The 21,641-nt window shown below is 38.3% G+C and overlaps 1 protein-coding gene across 2 annotated transcripts in view; it reads right to left on the bottom strand.

The window, feature by feature from the left end:
• Phf8 (PHD finger protein 8) overlaps positions 1-21,641 on the bottom strand; it is a 101,770-nt gene that overhangs the window by 19,084 nt on the left and 61,045 nt on the right. For both annotated transcript variants that reach the window (XM_028883474.2, XM_028883475.2), the window contains one exon: positions 1,993-2,088. In XM_028883474.2, the coding sequence (XP_028739307.1) occupies positions 1,993-2,088 (96 nt within the window). The remainder of the gene's footprint in view (positions 1-1,992; positions 2,089-21,641) is intronic.

The raw sequence follows: 21,641 nt of genomic DNA, 5'->3' as shown, positions 1-21,641 counted from the left end.
CTGAATCTGTCAATTTATGACTAGAATCATTATGTATTTTGCTGTTATATTGTATATATTATTGGATAGTTTTTCTTGTATTAGTTATAAGCTTTTTTAATTTTAGACAGAAAGAGAGGAAATGTGGTGGTATTGTGTTCCCCAAAATATTGTGTACTCTAATAAATTTATCTGGGGTCAGAGAACAGACAGCCACTAGATACAAAGGCTAGGAAATGGTGGCACTCACACCTTTAATCCTAGCACTCCAGAGATAGAAATCCCTCTGGATCTCTGTGAGTTCAAGGCACATTGGAAACAGCCAGGCATGGTGACTCATGCCTTTAATCCCAGGAAGCAAGGCTTTAATCCTAGGGAGTGATGGTAGAAAGCATAAATGTATATAAGGCGTGAGGACCAGAAACTAGAGGCATTTGGCTGGTTAAGCATTTGGCTGGTTAAGCATTCAGGCTTTTAAGCAGCAGTTCAGCTGAGAGCTATTGGGATGAGGACACAGCAGCTTCCAGTCTGAGGAAACAGGACCAGCTGAGGAATTGGCAAGGTGAGATAGCTGTGGCTTGTTCTGTCTCTCTGATCTACCAGCATTGACCCCAATAACGCTCGGTTTGATTTTATTAATAAGAACTTTTAAGATTCCTGCTACACACGAGTTAAAATTTTTTATCTTCATAGAAGAAACTAAAGGTAGCATCTATAAGGAAGAAATAGAGAAAATATGTCTGATTTTTATATATTGCTGATTCACTCATTAAAACACATTCCAAGAATTACAGAGATCATAAGCTTAGCCATGCAAACTGTTGTAGTCACTGGGACAATAGCAAACACGACACAGTAGTGGCTTGAAAAGTGTGTGTCTACTGAAGTTTAGTCTTTCTTGCTGATGGAAATTCCACTGCTACTCTGTGAGGATAAATCAATGTATGGAAAAAGGACCTAGCTATTTTTTATGCTACGTAGTCCAAAATTGAGCTAGCTGAGATTGTAGGAACAATTTAATCAACCTACAGAAATGGTAAATATTCTGTTTTTTTAAGAACTTTTTTTTTTTTTAGAAATGGTAAATATTCTTTTAGGCCATTAAGGTTTGGGTAGTTTGTTAAGCAGCAAAAGCACCATGGGCTGGGGAAGATTACTCAGTGGCTAAAGCACTTGCCACATAAGCATGAGAACTGGAGTTTGGATCCCCAAATCCATGTAAAACTGGATGTGGTAAAGGGCATCTACAACCCCAGAATGCCAGAATGCCTACAGAGGAGACGGGAGGCAGGAACAGGAGAGTCCCTGAAAGCAGAGTGTACTGCAGCACTGAACAACAAGAGCTCCTGCCTCGACAAGGTGGAAGACAAGGGCCCACACCTGAGGTTGTTCTCTCAGGTCCACATAAACACAACTGCATACACATATGAATAATCACACAGGAGTGAACATGCAAACTCAAACACTACACTTAGAAACATACATTTTACATACTCAAATTTTAAAAAGCTCCCAAATGCTTTTAGATGTAAACAGCCCAATCAGTGAGATGAAGAAAATTATTGTCTCTCTCAAAATTCCATGTTGACCTCAATGACCTACTTTCCCTCTCTTCCTTCCCCTCCTCAGAGACGACTTCTCAGTAGTTGACAATCTTGAGATTCTTGCAGAGCCCAAGAGTCAGCATACTTTTCCTCCTTGGAAACAAAATTACCATGGGGGGCTGGGATGATGGTTACCAGAACATTCTTAGAAGTCCTAGATGGTTTATTGAAATTTTCCTGGTTTATGATATCAAAAGCAACAGCTATGCTCTTCCTAGCTAGATTACATAAACTGTGTCACACAATCATTTTAGCTCTGGGACCTAACATGATACTAAATCTAACAGATGTTTGCTGACTAAGCAAATGAGTGACTGAATAAGATCTTCTTGTATCACATATCTCTTACTTCAATTAATTTTTTCGTCTGACCACTCCTAGAGAGTTTAAGATATAGATAGTACATCACCTTTAGGGCTCCATGGAGCATCATCTGAATTCTTTTTTTTCTTGGGTCGAGATTTCAAAGCAGGGTCATCATCATCAGACTCCAGGGATGGATAGACTGTAGGGAAAGGTGAAGGCAAGGAAAATGAAATCTCATCCAAAAAGGCAAAGACAAAATGATACATACTTTAGTCCTTCCTACTCCTCTTCAAGTATACTCATTTACTTATTCCACACTTAACTGCAGAAGGTCCCATATTTATCTTACATTTTGTGTTTTGATATGAAAGTCCTTCTCCTACATTCACCTCATTCTGATTTATTTGGCCAACATCACTCAGGTGAGTTACTTGGCTCACCTTTTCAAACTTCAGCTCTAGATTTAGCCCTGTAAGACGCTTTCTCTTGTTCTTGTAATCTGATTCAGATTCCTCCTTCTCAGTTCTCCATAGCAACCTGTATTATGCTTGCACTAGAGATGTTACATTGTACTTTGAAAATGATTATTATATCTGCTGCCTCTAATTTACAAATGAGGTGAGGGATGTATTTTTTACTTTATATTAAAACAGCCTCATATAATGAAAAGTAGGTATCTATTACTTGTAAAATAATGGGAAAAATTAATAGTACATACTTAAAACACATAAAAAACATTTAAATTGAACTGGGACCAAGGTTATTGGAATTACATGATCTAACTGATAAAATAGCCATATACAAGCATTCTGTCTTACAGAAACAAATACAAGTATACAGAGGATCACAAAATCCATAGGCAATTCCTCATAATCCATAGGCAAGACACCTAGGATTTACTGGGAATATGGTCTAGAATGGTCCTATCGATGAAGTAAAATTCTGATGCCACTCCCAAGCTTAGAAGAGAATTTAAGAATACAACCTCATAGGAATGCTCCTCCTACTTCTTTCTAGAGGGCTTCTTTGAAGAAAAGTGAGTCTATTTTTCAAACCTTCCTCCTTCAGCAAAGAGGTAAAAAGTCTGCCTCCTAACTATTTTCTTTCAAGAAAGGAGGATTTAACTGTTCTTAGAAAGGACTGAGTACTAATAACACAGTTCTTTCAGGAAATGCCATCAATATTACCTTGCTAGATCTGAAAGTTTTTCTACTCCAAAGAAGTAAGTGTCACACAGAAGAAAAACTTGGTGCCTTAGGGTCAGAAAACTACTTTGAAATATTGGATGACACAGTTTCATAAAATCGAAATAATAGATAATACCTAACCTTGCCTTGCAAAGTTGTGTTCAAAAGTTGTACTTTAAGAGATGACGGCTTAGCAGGTAAAAATGTTTGCTGTGCAAGCCTGGTGACTTAGGTTTGGTCCCCAGAACCCACAGAAAGGTGGAAAAAATGGGCTACATACATAAAGTTGTCCTCTGACTACCACACATGCTATGGCATGTGCACCCACCCACACATGATATTTTTTTTTAATTTAATAAGAAGAAACAGATAACATGTAAAGTAACTTGCATAAGGAATTTCCATTCTGAGCTTCACATTTTAGTCAACAGGTAGTAAGGTATAGCATCTAAATCAAGTCTATGCATTGAAAGAAAATATACTTAAATATGCATATTATAAGGTGGAAACCACTTCCTGATTTTAAAACATATTACTCAACAATAGTAATTAACTCAGTGTGCAACTGGCATAAAGGCAGGTATAAGAACCAATGAGAAATAATATTCTTTTGTTTTTTTGGGACAAGGTCTCACTCTGCTGCCAAGGCTGGCCTCAAATATCAAATGTCTCTGCCTCCTGAGTACTGGGATTACAGGTATAAACCACCATAACCAGTTCTCACTAAGATTTTTGTGCCCGTTTTCTTTTTTATTAATACTTCTAGTTGGCATACAAAATAATGGGTTATGGCATTTTTATGCATATATCACTGTATATTGCACATATGACTCCATCCTCCCTTAGCTGTTCTCCTCAATATCAATAAAATCTAAAAGACTAAAATAATGCAAAGCATCTTCTCCAACTACAAAAAAATCAAAAATTCAAAACTAGGTGGAAATTAAACATACTCAAATAGAATCAAAGAAATAATCACTTGTGTGATTTCAAAGCCTTTGCTATGGGGTCAGTTAGATGGCTCAGTGGGTAAAGATGCCTACCACCAAGCCTGAAGACATGAGGTCAGCCCCTGGGATCCCATTGTGGAAAGAGAAAATTGACTCCCATAAGCTGCCCTCTGACCTTCACACATGTATAACACTCAAAAAATAAAAAGGAATAAAAAACTTTTTAAAGCCTTTGATATGAATTGAAACAAAAATAGAACATATGAAAACTTAAAAGATTCAGAAAAAACAATGCACAGAGAGCAATTTAAGCCAGCAAATCCCTACATTTAAAACAATGAAAGATCCTAAATCAATAGCCCACCTTCATACAAAAAGAACCATCAAGTCTTCTATCTGTCCTGCAACCATCTCCATACCCACTGGCCACAGTTTACAAAAGAGCTTTACCTGGTGACTACATCCCTGGAGTCCCATCCATCCCTTTGCAGAGGCCTAGTTCCAGACTGATGACGCTGATATAACCTGGTTGGTCCTTCCCCTGTAAGCCCATCTGCCTCCTCCACTCTCATCTCTACAACCACAGGCCTAACTCAAAACTATAGCTCCAATCCTGGCTTTGCCTGGCCTAGGTCCAATCAAGAAGCTCATACATACATCAGTTTTACGTAGCCTAGTTCTGGACACATAGATCCTACACTGGTCAAATTTAAGGAAAGCTAAAATCTCACATTAGACACACAATCAAAGAAGTCCACAAGCCCAGGTCACATAAAAAAAACAACAATATGAAAGACCAAAACAGTATGTGTCCCATCAAACCCACTAGTTCTATAGAAATGTTCTCTAATGAGAACTATCTAGATGAACTCCAGGGCATAGAATTAAAAGAACAATAATAACGTCATTAAGGATTCAAGAAATTTGAAAGACACAAACACCTCATTGAACTTAAAGAGGATAACAAAACACCCTTGAGTAATGCTGAACAAAATATAAATACAAAACTGATCGAAATGATAAAGCCACTCAAGATTTAAAAACCAAATTGAGTAATGAGATAGAAATACTGGAGAGATCTCGAGCTGAAATGAAGATGGGACTGACTAACTCAATGACCTGACCCTTACTCCTTGCCCCCTCAGCCACTCTTCCTAGGCCACCTCCATTCCTTTGTGACTCCCTGCCAACCCTCAGAACCACTAGAGACACCAAAGACACCACACTTGGCTGGGAACCAGGTAGACTACCAGTAGACTACTCCTTCCCTCCTCCATTCTGTTCTTTCTCCAGTGGCAGCCCCCTTCCAGTTCATTTCCACTGCCCCCTTCAGACCTGTGGCCACCTGTGGCCAGGCCAGGGTACCCTCAGTTCTGTCTCTGCTACCCTTTGTGAAGTCAGATCCCTAATTAAGAGACTTCCAGAGTCAGTCCCCATCCCGTGCCTGTAAAACTTAACTCCAAATGGATCTAGGACCTAAATCACAAGTCACATTAAAGGAAAACTCATCAGAGTAACACCTGATTTCTCAATAGAAAAAGTGAAAGCCAGAAGAGCCTGGAGCAATGCACTTCAAGTTCCAAAAGACCACACTGCCAACCTAGACTGCTGTACCCAGGAAACTATCTCCCATAGTTGAAGGAGAATAAAAAATATTCCATGATACAAACTAAAACAATCTTTTGCTTGTATGTTATGGTTTCCGATTATGTGTTTCTATGGGAATTGTTTTTTGTGTATAAGAGTGTGTGTGTGTGTGTGTGTGTGTGTGTGTGTGTGTATTTCTTGTACTTTTTTTTCTTTTTTCTATTCTTTTGTGTGTGTGTGTGTGTGTGTGTGTGTGTTTCTTTTGCTTGCTTGCTTGTTTTCTAAAGAGATAGAAAGAAAGGGAATGAAGTTGGGTGGGTGGGGAAGTGGAGCGTATCTGGGGGAGTTGGGGGAGGGGAAATCATGATCAGAATACTTCTCTAAAATAGACTACATCTTGGGGCACAAAACAAATCTTTACAAATTCTGACAGACTCCATGCATCCTATCTTACTGTAAATAATAAAACATAAAATCAAAGCAAACACATCTCTAGTAAGTATACAAATTCATGGAGATAAGGAGAAATGGGTCAAAGAAGACACCAAGAAAGAAAAAAAATCCTGGTAGTTAATGAAAACACAGCACAATAAACCTCTGGAGGGAAATTTATGGCTCTAACTGCCTACATTTAAAAATCAGAAAGACCATGGGGCTGGAGAAATTGCTCAACTGTTAAGAGCACCAGCTGATCTTCTCAAGTCATGAGTTCAATTCCCAGCACCCACATGGTGACTCACAACCATCTCTACTGGTATCTGCTGGCCTCTTCTGGCATACTGGTGTACATGCAGATAAAATAAATAAATTTTAAAAAATCACAAAGACCCATTACAGCACTGTGGAGTCAGAGGCAAGCAGACCTCTCTAAGTTCCAGGCCAGCCTTATCTCCATTGAGGGCTCTAGGCCGGCTAAAGCTACACAGCAAGACCCTGTTTCAAAAACAAACTTAAATCAGAAAGAGCACAAATATATGACTTAAAGATATAACTCAAGAATTTGGAAAACAAAACAGAATTTGGAAAACAAAAACAAAGCAAATTCAAATCTAGTATATGGCAAGAAATAACAACAACAAAAAATCACAGCAGAAACTAGTAAAATAGAAACAAAGAAAACAATATAAAGAACCAACAAATGTTTCTATAAGAAGATAAACCAAAATTGACACTCTTGGCTCAACTAAACCAAAGAAAGAAATAGTGACCCAAATTAACAGAATCAGAAATGAACAGGGAACCATTTTTAACAGACACAAGGAAATTCAGAATATTATAATGGAATACTTTAAAAACCTGTAGTTCATTAACTTGAAAAAAATCTAAAAGAAATGGACAAATTTCACACAAACCAAAGTTAAACCAAGAATTGGTCAACAACCTAAACAGAACTGTAACACAGGAAACTGAAACAGTAATAAAAATCATTCTAACTACAAAAGCCCAGGTCTAGATATATTCAAAGCAGATTTCTAGCAGATTTGCTCAGAACTACAACCAATCCTTATTATTCAAAAAGTAGACATAGAAAGAGCACCTCTAAGCTCCTTCTATGAAGCCAGTATTATTCTAATACAATGCCAATAACAGGTAAAGACACAATGAGAACAATAAAGAAAATGACAGGCCAATATCTTTGATGAACATAGGTTCAAACATCATCAATAAGATACATACAAACCAATACAGGCATTGATCAAAAAGGTTATCCACCAAGACCAAGATGGCTTTATCACAGAGATACAGGGATGGTTCAAAATAAACAAGTCAATAAATGTAATAAACTATGCAAATGGACTAAAGACAAAAATCACATGATCACCTCAATAGATGCATTAAAAACCTTTGATAAAATCCAGCATGTCTTCTTGATAAAAGCCCTAGACAGAGTAGAATTGGAAGAAACGTATTTCAAAGCAATAAGGTTATATGTGACAAACACGTATCCAACATCATTGTTAATGGAGAAAAATTTAAAGCATTCCATTAAAATCAGGAATGAGACAGGGCTGTCTACTATTTTCAATATAATGCTAGAAACACTAGCTGGAGTAATAATGCAAAGGTAGGAAATTAAAGGGTTATAAATAGTGAAAGGAGTCACTTTGCATATTTGCAGATAAGACATTATACGTGAGATTCCAAAAATGTGATCAGAAAACTTTTAGAAGTGATCAACAATTTCATCAAAGTGACAGGATTAAAAATCAACCTACAAAAATCAGTGTCTATACACCAACAACAAACAAACTGAGAAAGAGATTATGGATACATTCCCATTCACAACATCCTCAAAAAAAATCTAGAACTAAAACCTAGGAGGTGAAAGACTTCTACAATGAAATCTTTAAATCTCTTAAGAGATTAAGAATGATACCAGAAAATGGAAAGACATTCCATGCTCATGGACTGATAGAACTAATACCCATTCTACCAAAACCTGTTTACAGATTCAATACAATCATAATCCAAACTCCTCTCATTCTTCACAAAATAGGAAACATTATCCTAAAATTCATGTGGAACCACAAACGACCCGATAGCCAAAACGAGCATCAGTAAAAAGAACAAAGCTAGAGGGGTTACTCTTCCAGATTTCAAAATTGTTACAGAGCCATTGTAATAAAAACAGAATGGTACTGGCAAAAACAAACAAACAAAAACCCCAACCAGACACGTAGACCAGTGGAACAAAATAGAAGGAAGGCATAAACATGAGTACATGTAACATTAAACAGCTGTTTAATATTTAACAAAGATGCCAAAAACATAAACTGGAGAAAAGATAGCATCTACAACAAATGATAGGGAAATCTGATGTCTACAGGTAGAAGACTTAAATTAAACCTGTATTTATCACTTTGCATAAAAACTAACTCAAAGACTGAAATGTGAAAACTGAAACACTGAAAGTGCTAGGAAAAAACATAGGCAAAATCCTACAAGATAAAGGCATAGGAATAAGACTTTCTAAATGGGACCATTTGCCTAGGAAAGCCAACAATTGACAAATGAGACCTCATAAAACTAAAAAGCTTCTGCACAGCTAAAGAAACAATTGAGTAAAGAGGAAGCCCACAGAGCAGAAGAGAAACTCTGCCAGCTACACATCTGACATTAATAACCATGATTTCATAAAACACTCAGAAAATAAGAGTTAAAAAATGACCCATTCAAAAGTGGGCTATAGATCTGAACAAAGAGTTCTCAAAGGGAGAAATAAAATTAGCTAAGAAGTACCTTTTAAAATGTTCATCATCTACTATGACAGAGGGAGACATCATGGGGATAGAGAGAAACCCAGTGCTAGGGAAGTTGCCAGGAATCCCTAAGGATGACCCCAGCTTGAACTACTAGAAATAGTGGAGAGGGTGTCTGAACTAAACTGGCTTATCCCAGTTTATAGTTATCAGATCGGTGAATACCCTAACTGTCATCACAGAGCTTTTCTCCAGTGACTGATGGAAGCAGATGCAGAGATCCACAGCCAAACACCAGGCAGAGCTCCAGGAGTCCAGTCAAAGAGAGAGAGGAAGGATTCTATGAGCAAGTGCATTAAGATCATGACAGGGAAACCTGCAGAAATGACCAAACCAAACTAGTGGGAACTCATGAAAGTTGGATCAAGGCTGTGGAGCCTGCATGGGGCTGGACTAGGCCCTCTGCATGGTGAGACAGTTGTGTAGCTTGATCTGTTGGGGGGCTCCCTGGCGGTAGGATCAGAATCCATCCCTGGTGCATGACCAGGTTTTTTGGAGCCCACTACCTATGATAGGACACCTCATGCAGACTTGAGGCAGGGGTAAGAGCTTGGACTTGCCTCTATTGGATGTGCCTTCCCATGGGAGGCCTTGCCTTCTTGTGGGGGAGGGGTTGGGGATGGGTTGGGAGAGGGAGGCTAGGGGGCGGGAGGAGGGAAGAGGGGGATCTTTGGTGTGTAAAATGAATGAAAAAATTTTCTTAATTAAAAAAAACCCTTTAAAAATGTTCATCATCACACCAGGCGTGGTGGTGCATGCTTTTAATCCCAGGACTCAGGAGGCAGAGGCAGGAATCTAGATCTCTGTGAGTTCGAGGTTAGCCTGGTCTACAGAATGAGTTCCAGGATAGGCTCCAAAGCTACACAGAAAACCCTGTCTCAAAAAAAATCATAAAAAAATGTTCATCATCCTTAGCAATTAGGGAAATGCAAGTCAAAATTACTTTGAGATTTTATCTTAACCTAGTCAGAATGCCTAAGATGAAGAAAACAACTGACAACAAATACTGCAGAAAACGTGGGGAAAGGGAACTTCTCAGTCACTATTTATTGGTGTGATTGCAAACTTGCAGAGCCACTCTAGATATTAGTGTGGGGAATGTAACAAAGAAAAGCCCAAGCTAGGCACAGTGGTACCACCTGTAAAAGTCAGAACACCCTACACAGGGAGAAACTGTCTATGAAAAAATGAACCTATTGCCAACCTGGTGACTTCATTTAAATACTTAAAAAATTAATTAATGCCAACTAGTCTCAAACTGTTCCAACACAGGGTAACGCTATTCATTCTATAAAGTGTGCAATACCTTCATCCAGAAGCCAGGAAAAGAAAAGGTTACTAAAATCGGAGAAAATCCTAGACCCAAATCTCTTGTGACTGTTGACATAAAGCATCCTCAATGAAATACTACTAAACTGAAATTAGAAGAATATTAAATGGATTATATCCCATGACTAAATGAGATCTATCTTGGGAATGCAAGAGTGGTTCAACATGAGAAAACCACACCAGCAAAAAATAAATAGGACAAAAGGAATGGATGGACATTGGTTTACATAGAAAAACAAAATCATAAAATACAATATTATATCAAGATTACAAAATATTCTTATAGGGCTGGCAAGATTGCTCAGTGGGTGAATGTGCTTGCTGGAAAACCTGATAACCTGAGTTTAATGCCTGGGACACACATTGTGGAAGGAGAGAACCAATTCTTGCAAATTGTCTGTCCTCTGACCTCCATGGACACATCATGTTGTATATGCTCTCCACTGTGCATATAAGAATGTGTGAATAAATAAAGGTCTAGAGTCATATAAAAATTCTCAGAAAAAAAAACATAAAGGCATTATATAGGGCATTTATTACAGCCACAATTAAATCATAGTCAAGTGAAAAACTGAGAAGTTTCCTCTATGATCATGAATAAGACCGGGGTTGAGGATGTAGTCCAGTTTGATAAACTGCTTGCCTAATATTTGGTTCAATTTACACACACACACACACACACACACACACACACACACACACACACACTCTGAGGGGGGAAAGAAGTGAGAGTGAGGAGGAAGAAGTGGGAAAGGAGAGGGGAGAGGAGAGGAGAGGAAGGGAGGAGGGGAAGGAGTGAGGAGGGGAGGGGAGAAGAGGGAAGATAGCACAACAAAAATGCTAATTTTTACCATTCCTAATAGAACTAAAGTTCTATCCACAGCAACTGGGATGGGGGAGAAGGAGGTTGTGGAGTAGTAGCAGTAGTCATAGTGGTCATGGAGGCAGATTCAAATCAGCTGTAGACAGAGACACAGGCCAACAGTACAGTTGCAGAGAATCAAGATAAAGAAGCTATAGTAGAGATTAGTCATGATGAGGTAATTTCTTAAACTGATTCAGAGAAATTTTCATATACTGCTGTGATTTGAATGAGAAATAACCCCCTAGGTTCATATGTTGAAATATTTGGTCCCTATCTGATGGCACTGTTTTGAAAGGTTGTGGAATCATTAGGAAATAGAGCATTGCTGGAAGAAGTGGGCTTTGAACTTTTACTGCTTGGGCCTGATTCCTGTTTATTATCATCTGCTTCCTGACTGAGGATGTTATGTGACAAGTTGCCTCAGGTTCCTGCTGCCTTCCCTTCTTTACTATGATGCACTGTACCCCTTTTCAAATCATTAAGCCCAAATAAACCCTTCCTTCCTTAAGTTGCTTCTCAATAAGCATCTGGTCATGTAAAAAAAAGTTATACAGGAAATTGGTACTGAGGAGTGGGGCTATTTGCTGTGATAAACCTGCCTATGGGTTAATAAGACTTTAATTTTTTAAATTTTTTGTGGATAGGTGTTTGCATGCATGTCTGTGTATCACATGTGTTCAAGATGCCAGAGACTAGAAGAGGGTGTCAAACTCCCTGGAATTGGAATTACAGTTGGTTGTGAGCCACCATGTCAGTACTGGGAAGTGAACCTACTTCCTCTGGAAGAGTAGCCAATGCTCTTAACCACAGAGCCATCTTTCTTTTTGTTTGTTTGTTTGTTTTGTTTTTCGAGACAGGGTTTCTCTGTGTAGCTTTGCGCCTTTCCTGAATCTACGTCTGTAGACCAGGCTGGTCTTGAACTCACAAAGATCTGCCTGCCTCTGCCTCCCAAGTGCTGGGATTAAAGGCATGTGCCACCACTGCCCGGCCAGAGCCATCTTTCCAGCCCTGTGGTTCATAGGCCTTTACAACTGGTTTATAGGAGGAATGTAAAAGAATTTGGAGATATAGGGTAGAAAAGCCCTTAAATGCTGTAAGCAAAAAAAAATGAAGACATTCTAATAGGATTCAGAAAACCAGAATGCCAAAAGAAATGTGGATCACGGGAGGCCTAGTTCTTGAGGTTTTAGAAGGGAACAAGATTCCTTCTGGCCTAGAGGCCATTCATATTCTAGCAATTAATCTAGCTGTATTCTGGCAGTTTCCTAAGAAATTCAATGAGGCTGAATTAAAAGGTAACAGACCCTTTTGTGTGTGTGGAAGAAATCTCAAGACAGGATGGCATTTAGGTTAGGACAGGTCTTAGTTATTCCTTGATATTCTTATCCAGGTAATTTATAAAGATATGAAAAGTGTGCAGGGTGATGAAGAAAGTAACTTGACTAAGTTTTAAAAGGTAGCCATGTAAGGTACAGAAGTAGGTGTAATTGTTAAAGAGATAATTAGCACTATTGAAGAGTAACCTAGTACTCTGCACTGGGATGACAGGAAATGTATCCTAAGGGTAGAATTCATCCATGAAAGGCTCCAACTAGTGAATAATGAATTCATTTTAAGAGAGGGTAAAACTGACAATAATCCCTGGAGGGGTTTCTAGTTTAAGAGCAACTTCATAAAAAAGTGTTTTCCCAGATTCAGCCACAAAAGCATATATAGGACACTGTATCTTTGATCTAAGATGTATCTTGAACTGACAGCTGAACATGGCAGCATCACCCACATGATACTGGTTTTGAAGGCATAAAAGATTCAGAACTGAGGAAGTAATCAAGTTTTGCATCATGGTTCCATAGAAGTGCTGAATCCAGGCAATGTGTGGCAGGGTTGGAGTCCCTGCAAGGAGACAAGGTCCACCAATGTGTGAAGCTATGAAAGTAAAGTTCAAGTTACTATAGAGACTCTAGGGTACTGGAGAATCCAAAACCATAAGATCTATCTGCCAAAGAAAGCTTCAGGCCAGGAGTGTAGCTGGCACAGAGCTTATGTGTGCTGCTGGGAGCAAAGCTAGAGGAAGAGTGGGGCTACTCAGTCCCTTGGAACTCAGGTGATTCTATCACAAGCCCCAGATGCCCAACAGGGAATGTTGTGGCATTTGGTGCTTGCTCTGCTGGGCTTCAGTCTTACATTGGTCTGATCATTCCTTGCTATATCCCCATTTCTCCCTTTTGGAATGGAAATGTTTACTGTATGTTCCTATATATTTGAAGTGTGTAGCTTCCTGACTTGAATCTTGCAACTTTTGAATAGTGTTACAATTATTAAAGACTATAGGGACTTTTGAGGTTGTAATGAATACAATTTTACATTATAAGATGGCCATGAAAAAAATTGGGGTGGGGGCGAGGGCAGAATATTGTGGTTTGAAAGTAAAATGTACTTTAGGCTCATGTGTCTGAATATTTAGTTCTTAGCTGGTGGCACTGTTGTGGAATAATCTTTTTGTATACTGTGAACATGTGTCTTTGCCAAGGCACCTTCTGATTGGTTTAATAAAAAGCTGAATAGCCAATAGCTAGTCAGGATTTCCAGGGCAGAGAGGATGCTAGGAAGAAGAAGGGCAGAGATGCAGAGTCGTTAGCCAGACGAAGAGGAAGCAGCATGGGCAGTTCACAATAAAGGTAATAAGGTCACAAGACAAGAAGTAGATTGATAAAAGTGGGTTAAAGTTGTAAGAACTAGATAGAAACAAGCCTAAGCTATAAGCCAAGCTTTTGTAATTAAGTCTCTTTGTCATGATTTGGGAGCTGGCAGGTGAGACAGAAAAAGTCTGACTACATGGCACTGTTCTGGGAGATTGTGGAATCTTTAGTTGGAGGACCCGTACTGGAGAAGTGGGTCGATGGAGGAAGGTCTTGAGATTTTGTTGCCTGGCCCCACTTCTTATCTTCTCTGTGCTTCTTGCTTACAGACAAAATATGATCAGCTATCTCACATTCTTGTTGCCATTCCTTCCCCACTATGATGGACTATATTCTTTTTTAAACTGTAAACTAAATAGTTCATCCTTTAAGTTACATCTTGTTAAGTATTTAGTCATAGAAATAAGAAAAATAACTGATATATACATTAATGTGTTCTTTCTCTAGAGTAAAAAAAAAATTTTTCGTTTGAATTACAATTTGGAATGCACATAAATAAGGACAGATGAGCATAGTCAAATAAAAGTAGGTGAGAATTTTATAAAATGAAGATGAGATATATCAAGATCTCCAGATACACCATATAAAGGAAGAAAACAGCAGCTAGAGGTGAAAATCAGGAACAAAGCCAGATGTGGTGGTGCACACCTATAATTCTGACACTCAGAACTGGAGGCAAGAGGATTGTGCTGGATAGTTTTATGCCAACTTGATCTAAGCTAAAGTCATCTGAGAAGAGGGAACCTCAATCAAGGAAATGTCTCCATAATACTGGGCTGTATGTAGGGCATTTTCTTAGTGATTGATGAGGAAAAGCCCAGTTCATAGTGGTGCCATCCTTGGGCTGGTGGTCCTGGGTTCTGTAAGAAAGCAGGCTGAGCAATCCATGGGGAGCAAGCCAGTAAGCAGCACCTTTCCATGGCCTCTGCATCTGCTCCTGCCTCCAGGTTCCTCCCCTATTTGAGTTCCTCTCCTGACTTCTTTCAGTGATGAACAGCAATGCGGAAGTTAAGCCAAATAAATCCCTTCTTCCCCAATTTGCTTTTTGGTCATGACGTTTCATCACATTAATAGAAACTCTAACTAAGACAAGGATCAAGAGTCCAGGTGGTTCTCAGCTACATAGTGAGTTCAAGGTCAGCCTCTGGTGCTATGTGAGAACCCGTCTCAAAAACAAAACCTTGGGGCTGGAGAGATAGCTTGGAGGTTAAGAACACTGACTGCTCTTCCAAAGGACCTGAGTTCAATTCCCAGTAACCACATGGTGGCTCACAACCATCTATAATGAGGTCCGGTGCCCTCTTTTGGCCTGCAGGCATACATACTGTATACAAAATAAATAAATAAATCTTAAAAAAAAAAAGAACCAAACTTAAAAAAAAAAAAAAAAAACCCTAAAAGCAAAAAAAAAGCAAAATATACCTGAAACACATTCATTTACTCCCCCATAAGGAGTTTTATCACAATATGATACCCTAATATTTAGTTATGTCACAGGGACTATTTCCTTGTTTGTTTGTTTGTTTGTTTGTTTTTTTCCGAGACAGGGTTTCTCTGTGTAGCTTTGGTGCCTGTCCTGGATCTCGCTCTGTAGCCCAGGCTGGCCTCAAACTCACAGAGATCCGCCTGCCTCTGCCTCCCGAGAGCTGGGAATAAAGTGTGCGCCACCACCGCCCGGCTTCCTTGGTATCTTGAAAGATCAGTAAGTGACAGTAATGACTCTTACAGTATTATTGTTACTACAAGCACTGCTGGCAGCGGAGGAAAAGGATGAACCACAGGATGCAGTAGTACCAAATTAATAAAACCAAAATACTGAAATGATACAACACACACCTTTGGATACATGTCTATGGCAGATCACAAATTTCTAGGCCAGAATACACCAGAAAAAAAAATAGAAAACCCATGTCTTAAGGCTTTGATAGGAATGCAATAATAAAGGCCTTGTTTTAAAAATGATAGGATGTGGAGACCAAAATAGAACTGCTTCTGAGTAACAGGCACAGAGAGTTGCTAATAGTGAAGCTTGCTTCATTTTACAGAGTACTAACATCTATTATTTTTTTAGGATTCTGTATAAATTTCTTTTACACTGACATCCTTACCTAATGATGTTATATAATCACCATTGAAAATAGAAAATTCTTGTTTGTAAACAAAACTAATTAAACATCAGTGTAAAAATTTGGGCTGGAGAGATGGCTCAGAGGTTAAACATCAGTGTAAAAATTTAAAAGGGAGAACCAAATTGGAAAGGAGAAAAAAATCCCTATGTATACAAAATTCTTAAGAACCCACCATGGTTGGGGTGGGATGAGGACATTACAGCTAATAGAATTCTACAAAGTTGAAAAATGTATGATCAACATCTAAGAATTAGTTGTGTTTCTATACATTAACAATGAAAAATCCATAAAGGAAATAAAGAAAATTGCATTTATAGTAATATCAAAAATGAGAAGGAATAAATCTAACAAAGGAAGTATAAGATGTGAAAGGCTACAAAGACAAAAATAAATGGAAAGACATCCAATACTAGGATTGGATGTCTAATATTGTTAAGACAATAACATTCTCCAAAGTGATCTACATATTCAATGCAATCTCTTTCTTTCAAAACAATTTTGAAGAAGTGGAAAAGTTGGTTCTAAAATTTGAATGGAATGCAATGGACCCTTAATACCAAAAACAATTGCAAATAGAATTCAATAACATATAAAAAAGATTATCCTCTGTGATCAAGCTGGCTTTACTCCAGAGACACAGGAATGGTTCAATATACAAAATTCAACAAACATAATCCACAATGTAAGTAGACCAAAGGACAGAAACCACAGGATCATCTCATTAGATTCAGAAAAGGCTTGTGACAAAATCCAACACCCCTTCATGATAAAAGTCCTGGAGAATCTAAAGATACAGAGGATATAGCTGAACAATAATAAAGGCAATATACAAGAAGTCCACAGCCAACATCAACCTAAATGGTGAGAAACTCAAAGCATTTCCACTAAAATCAGGAATAAGACATGGTTATCCACTGAACAGCCGACTCCTGTTCAACAGAGTACCTGAAGTCTTAGCTACAGCAATGAGACTAGTGATGGAGATCAAGGGGATACAAATTGGAAAGGAAGAAGTCAAGATATACTTATTTTCAGATGATATGGTTCTATATGTAAAAGACCCTAAAGATGCCACCAGAAACCTCCTACAGATGATAAATATATTCAGCAAAGTAGCAAGATATAAAATTAACATATAAAAATTGGTAGTCTTCCTATGACAAATGACAAACACACTGAGAAAGGATTCAGAGAAAGTAGTACCTTTCACAATTGCCTCAAAAAACATCTTGGAATAAATCTAACTAAAAAAATGAAATCCTGTACAATGAAAATCTTAAGACACTGAAAAGCAAAACTGAGTCGGGCGGTGGTGGCGCATGCCTTTAATCCCAGCATTCAGGAGGCATAGGCAGGCGGATCTCTGTGAGTTCGAGGCCAGCCTGGACTACAGAGTGAGTTCCAGGAAAGGCGCAAAGCTACATAGAGAAACCCTGTCTGGAAAAACCAAAAGAAAAAAGAAAAAAAAGAAAAAGAAAAGAAAAACTTTAAAGGACACCAGAAGATGGAAGTATTTCCCACATTCATGTATTGACAGAATATTGTGAAAATGACCATACTGTCAAAAAGCAAGCTACAGATTCAACACCATCCCCATCAAATTCCAATACAATTCTTCACAGAAATTGAAAAAAAAATCTTAAATTTCATAAGGAAACACAAAAGTCCCAGGATAGCCAAAAAGTCCTAAATAACAGCAAAACTGCTAGAGATAGTACCACCCCAGATTTTAAATCATACTACAGAGCTGTAATAATAAAAACAGCATGGTATTGACATGAAAAAAAAACACAGACTCATTGATGAATAGAATAGAATTTTGGACTCATGAACAAATCTGAGTTTTGACAAAGAATCCAATAATACTCAGAGAAAAGATAGCTGGTCAAACTAGATAGCTACATGTAGAAGAGTGAAACTTGATCTTCATCTTTCACCCTGAACAAAAGTCAACTCCAAATGGATCCAGGACCTTAACATAAAAGACCTGATACCCTGACTCTGATAGAATAGATAGTCGGGAATATGTTTGAACTCACTGGTACAGGAAAGGACTTTCTGAACAAGACCATAATAGTACAGGCATTAAGACCAAAAATTAATAAATAGGACCTCATGAAACTAAACAGTTTTTGTATAGCTAAGGATGCAAACGAATGAAGAGGCAGCCTACATGATGGGAAAAAAATCTTATCAAGAGATTATGTCTGTGGCAGTTTAAATGAGAATGTTCTGCATTTATACATATGTTTAACTATTTGGTCCCCACTTGGTAGAAGTGTTGGGAAGGATTAGGAGGTGTGGCCTTGTTAGGAGAGGTGTGTCACTCAGGGTGGGCTCTGAGGTTTCAGCAGATTTGTGCCATGCCCAGCACACTCTCTGCGTCCTGCTTGCAGTGTGGGCTCCCAGCTGTTCCATGATGCTCCACCATCATGGACTCTAAGCCCCTGGAAACCTAACCCCAATTAAACACTCTCTTTATAATTTGCATTGGTCATGCTGTTTCATCACAGCAATAGAAAAGTAATTCAACAGAGGGATGGTATTTAGAATATATAAAAACAAAAAAATTAAACATGAAAACAAACAACCCAATTAAAAAATGAAATGCAAATGACTGAAAATGCTTTAAAATGTTCAACATCCTTAACCATTAGACGAATACATATTAAAACTTCTCTTCCAAAGTATGGAGAGATAGCTCAAGGGTTAAGAGCACTGGCTGTTCTTCCAGAGGACCTGGGTTCGATTTCCCAGCACGCACATGACAGCTTAAAACCAACTCAAGCCGGGCGGTGGTGGCACACGTCTTTAATTCCAGCACTCGGGAGGCAGAGGCAGGTGGATCTTTGTGAGTTCGAGGCTATCCTGGTCTACAGAGCGAGATCCAGGAAAGGCACAAAGCTACACAGAGAAAACCTGTCTCAAAAAAAAAAAAAAAAAAAAAGGAAAAAAAAAAACAACTCGAACTCTATAGTTCCAGGGGATTCAGTGACCTCTTCTGACCTCTGTCGGCATCATGCACACACATGGTGCATAGACACACATGAAAACAAAATACCCATCCACATCACATAAAAGAAATAATACTAAAAAAGTAACAACTTTGGCCAGGCAGTGGTGTTGTACAACTTTAATCCCAGCACTTGACAGAGGCAGGTGGATCTCTATGGGTTTGAGGCCAGCCTGGTCTACAAAGCAAGTTCCAGGACAGCCAGGGAAACAAAAGGAAACCCTGTCTTGAAAAAACAAAAACAAAACAAAACAAAACAAAATGATGATGACAAATGCTGGTATAGATGTGGGGGAAAGGAACACTTAATTCAACGTTGCTAGGAATGCAAACTGGTATAGCTATCACAGTCCCTGAGTAACAACAACAACAACAACAACAAAAAGAGCCTTGTAACTATGGCTCTGGGCTTAGGTAGTAAATGAGAGGACCAGAAGGCAAGAGAGATGGCTTAGTTGTAAAGTGCTTGCTATGCAAGCATGAGAACCTGAGTTCAACTCCTTGCCCAACAAAAAAACCAGCCAAGCACGATGACATGTGTCTGTAATCTCAGCCCTAGGGAGGCGATGACATGAAGACTTTCGTTGGCTAACTCAGTCTAGCCAAATTCTTTAGCTACATGTTCATTGAGAGACCTTGTCTCAAAACCTAAGGTAGTGAGCAATTATTGAGTAAGGCACTTGCTACCACTCCTGATGATCTGAATTCAATTTCCAGAACTCACATGGTGGAAGGAGAGAGCTGACTTCCCCAAGCTATCTTCTGACCTCAACACATGTGAAGTAACATGCAGCCCCCTCACATGCATATACATTCACAAAATGAATTAAGCAAATGTTATTTGTTTAAAAGTACAGAGAGAATTCAGTAGGAAAAGACCAACTTTAAAATAAATGCTATTGATACAGTTGTACATACATTAAGCCAAAAAATTAAGCAAACCATGACCTAATATCATACTGTAAATAAAAATTTATTCAAAATAGCTGCGTGGGCTGGGGGTGGTGGCGCACGCCTTTAACTCCAGCACTCGGGAGGCAGGGCCATGTAGATCTCTGTGAGTTCGAGGCCAGCCTGGTCTACAAAATGAGATCCACAATAGGCACCAAAACTACACAGAGAAACCCCATCTTGAAAAAAAAATTTTTTTTTTTACTCAAAATGAATGAAGCATGTAATACCTAAAAACAGGGGGAAATTGTCATTAACTAGATTCACACAGAAATCAAAATCCATTGAAAATAAAATTAATTTGAACTTTACAGAAAATAAGTTTTGTTTATGAAAGAGTTAAGAAAATGAAAGACAAACTGTAGTTTGGGAGATAGTATCCACAACTTAAATTCTCATAAAGGACTTGTATCCAGACCATAAAGAAAAAGGTAGTTTGAGGCAGTCTCATGTAGTTTAGGCTGGCCTCAAACTCACTATGTAGCTGAGGCTAGCCTTGCCATGGCACGAAGCTATCCATACCCTCTGCCTCTCTCTCCCAAGTGCTGGAATTATAGGTATGAGCCAGTACACCCAGATCCATTTTCCAAAGTTTTAGCACTTAAAAAAACAGTTGGCCATGGTACCATATACTGTAATCCCAACATTCAGGAGTTTGAGGCAGGAAAATCACAAATTTGATACTACTTTGGGCTATCTAATGAAACCTACTTCAAAAATAAGAGAGCAATACTGTAATCTTTCTATAAGGAGGTCACTTGACTATGATACTATGATGCACAGAAAAGAGCAGACCAGAAAAAAAAGTGAGTCAAGGAGACAGTCAGGAGTCTGGAACCACAGTAGCCAAGACTGGAAAAAGATTCTGTCCACTTCTTGCCTCTACTCTTCTGTCTTCTCCCCAGTAGAACTCAACTATTCCTTTAGCAATGGAATTTAAATGGTTGATAATATGCACTTCTGGTAAGAATGTATGGAAAAAGGTATTTCTCATACACTATTCATAAGCTGATCCTTTGGAAGTACAGTTTGTCACTATCAATTTTTATCTCGTCCACAATCTTTAATCCAGCAAGTTTTTCTATCCTAGAGAGACATTTACTGGTAAATGGACATAAAAGATTATTGCAAGAATTTTCAATGCAATAAAAAACCTTAAGAACAACTTAAATGTCAATCAAATAGGGAAATGATTAAACTTATAATGCTATAGAATACTTTGCAATAAGCAAGCCTCTATGCATAGATGAAGCAGATCTACATGTACTGATGTTTAACAAACTGTAGAGCCACACACATTAAACAAATACTCTGCCTATGTAAGTCTACATGTAAGTTCTATAAACACAACAAAAGGAAACTGGGCTCAGAAAGGAGAGTAGCAGGCCTAAGGAATTTTGTCTTTCTCTGGTTTTTTAGTCTCAGTCAATGAAAATTATATTTATATAATTTTGGAAATAGCAAAAGAAAAATCTATATTATTGTTACCTACATTAAATAAACCAGTGCTTTAGTCATTATATTACTCCAAAAATCATCCTTTTAATGACTCATCATTTTTAGGACTTGTTTCTTAAATATGTAAAGTTTAATGAAGGTCATTTCAGTTTTCCATCAATACTTGAAGGGAACTGATTCCAGAATGCTCTCTCCTATCAACCAAAACCCATGTGTGCTTAAATTCCTTATATAAAATGGTATGCTGTTTGCATACACTCTCTGCCCTTCATCCATGTATACTTCCAATGTAAATAGTTGTACTATACAAGTTAGAGGAAAATG

Source organism: Peromyscus leucopus, chromosome X, assembly GCF_004664715.2.
Source record: "Peromyscus leucopus breed LL Stock chromosome X, UCI_PerLeu_2.1, whole genome shotgun sequence".
NCBI lineage: Eukaryota > Metazoa > Chordata > Mammalia > Rodentia > Cricetidae > Peromyscus > Peromyscus leucopus.
Note: the sequence above shows the minus strand (reverse complement) of the source record. Positions and strands in the feature narration are given on the sequence as shown.